General features: G+C 61.5%; 1 protein-coding gene across 1 annotated transcript; it reads left to right on the forward strand.

Annotated features, from left to right (window-relative positions):
- The first annotated feature begins 7 nt into the window (after positions 1 to 7).
- E2F1 (E2F transcription factor 1) lies at positions 8 to 4238 on the forward strand. The gene is made up of 7 exons (XM_027646394.1): positions 8 to 211; positions 817 to 907; positions 1453 to 1672; positions 2099 to 2251; positions 2377 to 2491; positions 2587 to 2791; positions 3005 to 4238. The coding sequence occupies exons 1-7, from the start codon at positions 8 to 10 to the stop codon at positions 3247 to 3249; spliced, it is 1233 nt and encodes a 410-aa protein (XP_027502195.1). The 3' UTR covers positions 3250 to 4238.
- The last annotated feature ends 5274 nt before the right edge of the window (positions 4239 to 9512 follow it).

A 9512-nucleotide genomic window follows, 5' to 3' on the forward strand; every position in this document is an offset into this window, starting at 1 on the left:
GTGAGCCATGGCGGCGGCGGGCGGCGCGGCGGGGCTGGCGGCGCTGCTGGGCAGCGCCTCCCCGCACCTCCTCATCGTCTCCGCCGCCGCCGCCGCCGAGGAGCCCGCGGGCGGCGGCGGCCACCCCGATACCGACCTCCTGCTCTTCGCCACGCCGCAGCCCGCCCGCCCCGGCGCCGCGCCCAGACGGCCCGCGCTGGGCCGCCCGCCGGTAACCCCCGCGAGTGGGGCGGGGGGGGGCGGGGGGCGGGCGGGGGCTGCGGGGACCGGGCTGTGTACTGGGCCGTGCAGTACTGGGCCGCTTCGAGCCGGCTGGGTACAGACCGTGCTGTATAGCCGGGCTGTACACCGAGCTGGGCTGTTTACCAGGCCGAGCTGTATAGCGAGCCGGGCTGTACACCGAACCGGGCCGGGCCGCGCTGCTCCCTGCTCTGCCCCGTGCTGTGCCATATGTCATGCCCTGCTCCGTGCCAGGCCGTTCTCGGCCGTGCCCTGCCGTACAGCCGGGCCGTGCCACGCAGCACCTGCCGGGCCGGCCCTGCCCCGCTGCCGCTCCGGAAGCCGCAGGCCCGGGTGCTGGGCCGTGCTTTGCCTCCCCCGCCGCGGCCTGCGCCGGCCTTGGGGCGCTGCCCGCAGCCTGGCGGGGCCCCCGCGACGGGGACAGCCCCCCATCCCCGCTGGCGTGCGGGGCAGCCGCGGAGCTGCTCTTGTCAGTCCCTTCCTGCCGGGCCTCTGTGACCCTGGGGCGATCCCTCGGGTCACATTCCATGACCAGTGGGATGGTCGCTGCTTCTCTGATGGCCCCATCCCTTACAGGTGAAGAGGAAGCTGAACTTGGAGACAGATCACCAGTACATAGCAGAGAGCCTGCCGGTGGTCCGGGGCAAGGCCAGGAACCCTGCTAAAGGTACTGCTCCTGCTGACCCCCCCCTTGAGAGCCCAGCCCAGAGCAGGGGTGCTGCAGCTCCACTCAGCTCCCACAGGCAGCTTCTTCCTTTTCCTTCATGTCACTTTGCTCCTGGGGCTGACCTCTTTCTGTCTGCTGTCCACAGCTGCTGCTGTCCCCTGGGCTGGTGACATAGTTGTCCTGCCCAGCTGCTGGGCACCACACCTGCTCCATCCCTCCCTGTGGAGTGGAGCTGTAGCTGCCAACATGGGGTGGGTGCAGTGTCCCACGTGGACCTTCTGTTATCTCCCCCCTGAGCCCTGCCTGGCACAGCTGAGGTTGTGGTCAGGATGGAGCACAGGTGTCAGAGCCTGTGCCAGGTCCTGCAGCATCCTTCCCGTGGAGGGTTTGGGGAGCTCACCCCATTGCCCTGAGAAAGCACATTGGGTTTGGGGTGCCGGTCCTGGTACCTGGTGCGCGAGTCACCTGCAAGCATGGGGGGAGTTTTGGGACCTCTCAGCTCCAGCCTTGTGGCTAAAATCACACTTGTCCTCGGTGGCTAGCAGGGGCAAAGTCTCCTGGAGAGAAGTCCCGCTATGAAACCTCCCTGAACCTCACCACCAAGCGCTTCCTGGAGCTCCTGAGCCAGTCACCTGATGGCGTGGTGGATCTCAACTGGGCGGCCGAGGTCCTGAAGGTGCAGAAGAGGCGCATCTACGACATCACCAATGTCCTGGAGGGCATTCAGCTCATCACCAAGAAATCCAAGAACCACATCCAGTGGCTGTATGTCCCTTGGCTGGGCTCACGGGGCTGTGTCTGGCTGTCCCCTGGGCTGGGAGAGCCGTCTGGGCCAGGCTCAGGGTAGAGCAGGGTCTTAGCGGGGTGGAGAAGTTCAAAGCAGGGTCACCGGAGCATCTGCTCACGGGTCAAGTGGTGGCTCCCTGTGGGCGAGGGCTGTGCTCAGTGGCAGGTGGCTCCTGAGCAGGCAAAACAGGAATACCAACACTGCGAGTCCCCCTCGGGCTCCCCAAGTCATCCCAGGGAGCGGGGGGGCTGCGTCCAGGCTCAGGGAATGGACCCCAGGGCTGTGCCCTACTGGGAAATCCAGACAAGGCTGTTTCCCTGGGTGTGGGGTGGGATGTAGCCTGGCCTGGGTGGGGACAGAGGGAGCTGTGGGGTCTGGCTCCTGACGGACACGGTGGTCCCCAGGGGCAGCCAGGCCACCGTGGGAGCGCCCGGCCGGCACCGGCTGCTGGAGAAGGAGCTGCGGGAGCTGCAGGCGGCCGAGAGGCAGCTGGATGAGCTCATCCAGATGTGCACGGTGCAGCTGCGCCTGCTCACCGAGGACCCCGCCAACCAGCAATATCCTTTGGTTATGGGATGGGACTGGCTGGGTGGGGGGGATATGGGTGAGCCCTGGGATGAGCCCGGCCGGCTGCGGTCCCTGCAGGGAATGATCCCTGTGTCTGCTCCTTGACCCGCCCCACCGCAGCCTATGTGACCTGCCAGGATCTCCGCAGCATCGTGGACCCCTCGGAGCAGATGGTGATGGTTATCAAAGCCCCCCCAGAGACCCAGCTGCAGGTCTCAGACCCAGCAGAGGTGAGTTGGGGTCGCCCTCTGACCCCTCTGCACAGCCCAGTGCTCCCTGGGCATCCCTGCACCTCCTTGTCTCACTCCTCTTCCCTCTCTCCCAGGCTTTCCAGGTCTCCATGCGAAGCACTCAGGGCCCCATCGACGTCTTCCTCTGTCCCGAGGACAGCTCAGGGGTCTGCAGCCCTGTCAAGAGCCCTTTCAAAGCCTCCACAGAGGACTCGTCTCCCAGGTGTTCACAGTCCAGAACCTCCCCGCTCCTGCATCCCACCCAGGATGTGAACATGCCACTGCTTCCCGGAGAGCAAGGTGGGGCTGGGGACAGGGATGTTGGTGTGATGTCACGGTGGCTCTGGCTGTGTTTGTAGCTGTCAGCACAAGCAAGGAGCTAGGATGGTGCTTGGGCACCCCAGCAAGGCAGGGAGGTGGGAACAGCTGGGTTCTCCATAGCCTAAAAATTGGTTTTTTGTGGGGTTTATTTGGCAACTTCTGTGGGATTTACAGCTGTTTCCATCCCCACAGAAGCGCTGCTGCCAGGGACAAGCGCACTGCCCGGCAAGGTGGAGGAGGTGAGCCTGTCACCTCTGGCCTCCATGGACATTCTCCTGGAGCAGAGCAGGGAGGACTTGGCGGGTTTCTTGGCGGATGAGTTCATCAACCTGTCGCCGCCGCAGGCGCAGGACTATCACTTCGGGCTGGAGGAGGGCGAGGGCATCAGCGAGCTCTTCGACTGCAACTTTGGGGACTTCACCCCCTTGGACTTCTGAAGCTCTGCCCAGGTGCTCGGGGGAGCTGCCAGGCGAGGGGGGCAGCCCTGGCAGGGCGGGCAGGGCAGGCGGCCCCTCTGGCTGCAGCGCCCGCCGCTCCTCTCCCATCCCCTTTTTGCAATATTTTCTTCTCCCTCCAGACCCCCCAGCCAGGCGGGGGGCCAGTGGCATCCCCAGCTCCAGCCCCACAAGGGGGGATGCCAGGATGGGGTTCCCATCTCGGGGGACCCCCCCCAACAGGGCCCTGGTCACAGGGGAACTGCCCAGGGCAGCCCCCCAGGAGCCCATTCCAGAGCTTTAAGCAGTCCTGTGTATAGATTTGATTAATTTATTATTGTCCCCTGGGGACAGCGTTCCATTTCCGCGGGGGTTTGGGGGGGGCTGTACAGCAGAGTGAGGGTGCTGAGAGGGTTTGTTGTGCTGGAAGGGGGTGGTGGAGATGTGGGGGGTGCTGGGTCAGGGCTGTCCCCCCTGTGTGGGGAGCTGCCCGTAGCCTGGCTGAGCATGGGGTATTTATTTATTATTTATGGCATGTGGGAGCTCTCCCAGGACATGGAGGGGGCAGGAAGGAGCAGGAGGCCACCAGGGCCTTGCCAGCACATCCTGGCTTTGCTCGTGTCCAAAATGAGACTGGCAAGGCCACGGCTGTGGCAGTGGCTGTGGGAGGGGGGACGGGGCTGGATGGGGCTGGTGGCCCCGGGACCATGGGCTTGTCCCCTTAGGGGACACAGAAGTGTCCCAGGGAGTGCATCTCTGCAGGTAAGGACCCAACGCTGTCTCCAGGCTTTTCTTCCCCTCCCCGTGCAGCCTTTCAGCCTTTCGGCTCTGTCTCCCCCTCCCCAGGCCACTGGGATGGGATGGGAGGGGAGGAGAGGAGGGTCCTGGGGTCCCCCTGGGCCGGGGTGGAGACGCACTTTCACTTTTACTGCCATTTAATAAGCTTGTGTTCCTCTGAGCTTCGTGTTTAATAAAGGTTTCTACTGACTCTGCTCTTCGGCTGTGCTGAGGTGCCTGTGGGTTTTAGGGGTGATGGGGCCCCCAGTTGAGAAACAAAGTGGTTTGGGGTGATTTTTTGGGTTTTTTTTGCTATTTCAAACTTGAAATGCATGACCAGGTCTGACCATGCCTGGGGCTGCAGGAGGTGCTTTGGTCCCTGGGGGTTTTTTTCCCCCCTGCAACTCCACACACTCCCACGTGTGGGGTGGGAGCTGGGGCTGATCCTGCACCTGCTGCTCCTCCAAAGAGGTTGTGCTGCAGGGGGATGTGGTGATGGGTCTGGATGGGGATTGCTTTTCTTTTTGGCAGCCCCTGTCCCCACTTGGCTGCTCTCTTGCCTGGCCCCCTCCCTGCCTTCCCCCTGGTTTTGGGGCAGCATTCACATGGAGAGGGTCCCTGGCTGTAGCACCTGCACTGGGAAGAGTGTGGCAGCATGGGGCCAATGTGAAACCAGTCCATGCCTCCACCACACCAGCAGGCTCCCTGTGACTTCCCACCTTCCCCTGTTTGCCCCAGCACCTCTTGGTGCTGCCTAAAGGCACGTGTTGGCACCAATTCCTGGCCCAAAGTTCAAGCTCCCCGTGTCCTTGCTCACTGGGGACACACTGGCTGCCAGTGGCAGCCCTGCCCCTGCGTGCCCCAATCCTCTCTGCACCACACTGACTGAGGGACATTGGGGGCCCTCAGGGAGGGATGTTTGGAGTTTCCAAGGACCCCCTGGCAGCCTGGAATGGGCTCAGGGGGGCCATGGCCACCACCCCGTTTGTGTGCTTGCTCCCTTCCTGCCTGGCCTCCTGCCTGGTTTGCCTTTAAACAGCCTGATAAATATTTCAGCCTGACCATGTTGTGTAAGCTCACCCTGCTCCTGTGCCAGCAGGTGATGGGAACACAGGCTCTGGCCAGGCTGCTGGTGGGTGCTGGGTGGCACAGCCTGGCCTCTTGTCTGCATCCTTGTGCCTCTGTTTTCACATCTGGGCACAGTCCCTGGCTGACTGTGCTGCCACTGGGTTGTTTTTACAGCCGGGCAAGTGTGGATCGTGGTGTGCAGGTGTGGGTGCCAAACCCCGCGGCTCAGCTCCCTGCACCCTCCCCTTTCCCAGCTCTCTAGAGCTCGGCAGCAGGGCCAGCCAGGCCCTGGCACCCCCAAACCAGTGCCCGGGAGGGCAGTGGCACACACAGCTTGTCTTGAGTGACCCCTCTGTCTGAGAGGGAAGAGCTCGTGTTTGTTGTCACATTGTCACCACATCAAATGGGGCTTTTCCAGACAAACTGGAAGAACATTCCCATTGTTCTGATCCGTGGGGCTCCTGCCCCTCAGAGCCAGGGCAGGAGGATGGGGTGGCAGGACCAGGGCATGGGCTCTGGTCCCAGCCTGCTGTTTCCTTCATTACAGAGTCAATGTTTGTCACCTTGGGGTGACAGGTGCTGCAGGGTTTCCTGCAGGGTGCCCAGCTCAGGCATATGCCAACTCCTCCTCATCCACCCCTCCTTCTCTTCTTGTTTAGTTCTGCTGTGGTGGAGGGTGATGGTGGTCTGAAATGCTGCCCAAAGAGGAGAGACCCTGGCACAGGGAGCGGCTTTCATGGGAGCCATCAGGCTCAGGGAGAGGAGAGAGGACTCACATCGACATCCTGAGCTCCACGGGGCTGTTCCTGTGCCCATCCAACCTGCCCAGAGCAGCACAGCTTTTCCCTTTTCCCCTGAGCAAAGGCAAACCTGTGATGACATTCACCATCACATTCTCTTCATGGCAAACCTCCTGGGATGCTGGGCCCTTGGGGTTCCTGGTCCCCATGGAAGCAGCCCCCAGCAGGGACAGGAGTGTGTCCCGCTGCCACAGCCCATCTCTGAGGGCTGCACTGGCAGCTCCACGTGAGCCACAGAACCATAAAAATAACCACTCTGCCTCCCAGGGATGATTCATGATGCAGCTGAAGGGCTTCCCTCCTGCTATTTCAGATCACTGGAGAAGGAGCTGATGATAGCTTGTTTTGGAGGAGAACATGGCAGCTTTGGGAAGCGGCCCCAGGCACTGCCTGGTTTTATTTATCTGCTCCACAGATGCTTTTCTTTGTCAGGCGAAGCCAACACGGTCCAGGAGGTGAGAATCCTGCACACATCCTGGTTGCTCCATGGGCTCTCAGCTCCTGTTTGCTCCTATCTCCCATTACCAGGTAGTGTTATCCCGCAGGGTCCATCCAGCCCTGGGCAGCTCCATTGGCACTGGCAAATGCTGTGCAGGATGTGGCCATGGTGCTGATCCCAGGCAGCCATGGAGTCTCCTGCCCCTGTGCTGTGAGGTTTGGACCAGGAGGAGTCAGGAGAGCCCCTCAGTGGGATGAGCTCTGGGACAGTCCAGCAGTGGCTGGGGGGCAGAATTAGGTGCCCCTCATAAGGACTTTGTACCTTTAACCTAATCCCCCTTGGAAGATCTGGGCAGGTTTTGGGGTCTCTCTAGGCAGGGATGTCTTGCCCCTGCCAGTGCTGATGCTGCCTGCCCCACCTCTGCATCCTGCCCCAAACTTCCATATTTCCACTCTCAAACATCTCCCATGTTTCTTCCGTGAGGAAGGAACATGAGGAGGTCAAACACAGCATTGTTTATTTCTGGAATTCTGGTGAGTGAGTGCTTCCCTTAACTCCAAGCCATTGTGGTCCTGGAGAGAAGAGCAGAGCCCTGGTGTCCCCCTCAGCTGGAGCCATGTCACCATTCCCAGCTGTGGCTTTCGGGGTGCTCTGGAAGCACCTGTGGAAGGAGCTGGGAGCATCAGCTCCCTCCTGCCACTGGCAATTTTGCCCTGGACTTTGCTTTCCCTCACTACCCAGCTGCTCCTTCCCACACAGGAACTCATGCTGACCCTGAGGCATCCCGATGGGGACAGAGCATGGATTTTAGCAAACAGAAGTGTGGGAAGGCCCTCTCAGGCTTTGCTTTGATCCGTGACAGAGCCCCACCATCACACAAGACTTCCCACACTCCCTGGTGAGGTGATCCCTGTCCCTGCTGTGTCCCCTGCCTGTGTTTTTTTCCTTTTCCTTTTTTGGTTGTATTTGATGGCCACACTCAAGAGCTCCAGTCCTTGGACCTCTTTCTGCCTCCCTGGGGTGGGGAGAGCCCCATGCTGTGTGTGTGAGTGCACGTGCCCTCCAGAGCCCTTGGATACCCCCCATCAGGTCCCAGGTGCACTTTTTCCGCCTCTTTTCCCTTGTACACACCTGGAACAGCTGGGAGATGGTAAAAATAGCTGTGATGCATCCTGCAGCTGCTCCAGGCTCAGCTTGGAGCCTCTTATCCCTGAGGGAGGAGGAGATGAGCAAACTCCACATGCCGCAGCTCGGTCGTGTTGGGATGGGGAAGCATCTTGGATTTGAGATCTGGGTTAAGCGGAGCTGAGCTCAGCAAACAGGATGTTTCTGGGAGCTCCATGTGAAAGCAGAGGTGGTGCTCACGGAGGCAAAGCTTGCCTGGGATTTTCCATCCAAACAAAACCGGTTCATGTCTCTTTCTCTGTAAGTAAAATCCTGGAATACTCCAAGAGGGAGAGGGAGCAGCCCCAAGAAGTCCCTGCACATTGTGTACCCTGGGAGCTTGTGAAGCTCTGCCCAGCCATGGCTTTATCTGGTTTATTTATCTAATTATCTGTTTCTTGTTTGGGAAAACCCCTGAGGACAGTCTGGGATACGGATATGGATGTCTGTCTTATTCCTCTCCGTGTGCAGAGGCCTCTGGGTGTCAGGCAGGGATGGAGGCAGCTCCTGCTTCCTCCTCCTCCTCCTCCACAATCAGTATATGCCACACTGGAGGGAAGCAGCGGGGAGCAAAGGCTGCCTGGCACCGTGGGCATGGTAGGAAGGCATTTGGAGCCACCCTGGTTGTCAGGGGACCACCCCAGGGCCACTATGACCACAGTGGGACCACCCGTGGCCAAATTGGGGCCAAGTCAGGGCCAGCTGGGGAAACCAGGGCTTTCCCAGGAACAACAGTGTCCACACTGGGATAACATGTAGCCAAACTGGGACCACCAGTGGCCAAACTGGGACCAGCTGGGGCAACCAGGGCTGTTCTGGGGCCAACAGTGACCACATTTGAGACCACCAGTGGCCAAACTGGGACGAACTGGAGCAACCATGGCTGCCCCAGGGCCAACAGTGACTACAATGAGACAACCCATACCAAACTGGGACCAACTGGGGAAGCCAGGGCTGCCCTGGAGCCAACAGTGACCACACTGGGATCACCTGTGGTCAAACTGGGGTAACTAGGGCTAGCCTAGGGCCACCAGCAACCACATGGCCAAAATGGGACCAACTGGGGCCATATTGGGGTGTCCATGGCTTAATCCTGGAGCCAACAGCGACCACACCAGGCCCACTCATGGCCAAATTAGAATAACCCCAGGGCCAACTGGGGCACCCGGGGCTACAGTGGGGCCAACAGTGACCACACGGGGACTACCCGTGGCCACTCTGGGACCAACTGGCCCAGCACTGGCACAACCAGGGCTATCCTGGGGCCAACGGCGAGCACACTGGGATAACCTGTGGTCAAACTGGGACCAACTGGGACGCTCGGGGATGGTCACACAGCCCACGGGTGGGACCACGGTGGGCTTTACTGGAGTCAACTGGAGGCACCGCTGGGTCCAACTGGGATCCCCCCTTGCGGCAGCCCCGGGCACCGGGCCCCAGCCCCGCCCCTCCGCCATCCGCAGTGGTGGCCCTGGATGCCAATCACGGCCCGTGGCCAATCGGGTGGCGGCGGGGGCGGGCTCGCAGCGGAGCCAAAGTTGCCTGGCGGCGGCGGAGCCGCTCGGCTGAGTCGGGATCTGCGGGGCGCGACCTGCGCACCGCGTCCGTCCCTCCGGCACCGCACCGAACCATCCCTCCGGCACCGCACCGCGTCCGTCCCTCCGGCACCGAACCCAACCATCCCTCCGGCACCGCTCCCAACCATCCCTCCGGCACCGCTCCCAACCATCCCTCCGGCACCGCATCCATCCCTCCGGCACCGCATCCATCCCTCCGGCACCGCATCCATCTCTCCGGCACCACATCCCTCCCTCCGGCACCACACCGCGTCCGTCCCTTCGGTACCACATCGTGTCCATCCCTCCGGCACCGCACCGCATCCATCCCTCCGGCACTGCACCCATCCCTCCAGCACCGCATCGCGTCCGTCCCTTTGGTACCGCATCCATCCCTACGGCACCGCACCGCGTCCAGCCCTCCGGTACCGCCCTGCATCCACCCCTAGAGCACCGCACCGC

The sequence above is a fragment of the Corapipo altera genome, unplaced genomic scaffold (genome assembly GCF_003945725.1).
Source record: "Corapipo altera isolate COAL_440 unplaced genomic scaffold, ASM394572v1 64, whole genome shotgun sequence".
In the NCBI taxonomy this organism is placed as follows: Eukaryota; Metazoa; Chordata; class Aves; order Passeriformes; family Pipridae; genus Corapipo; species Corapipo altera.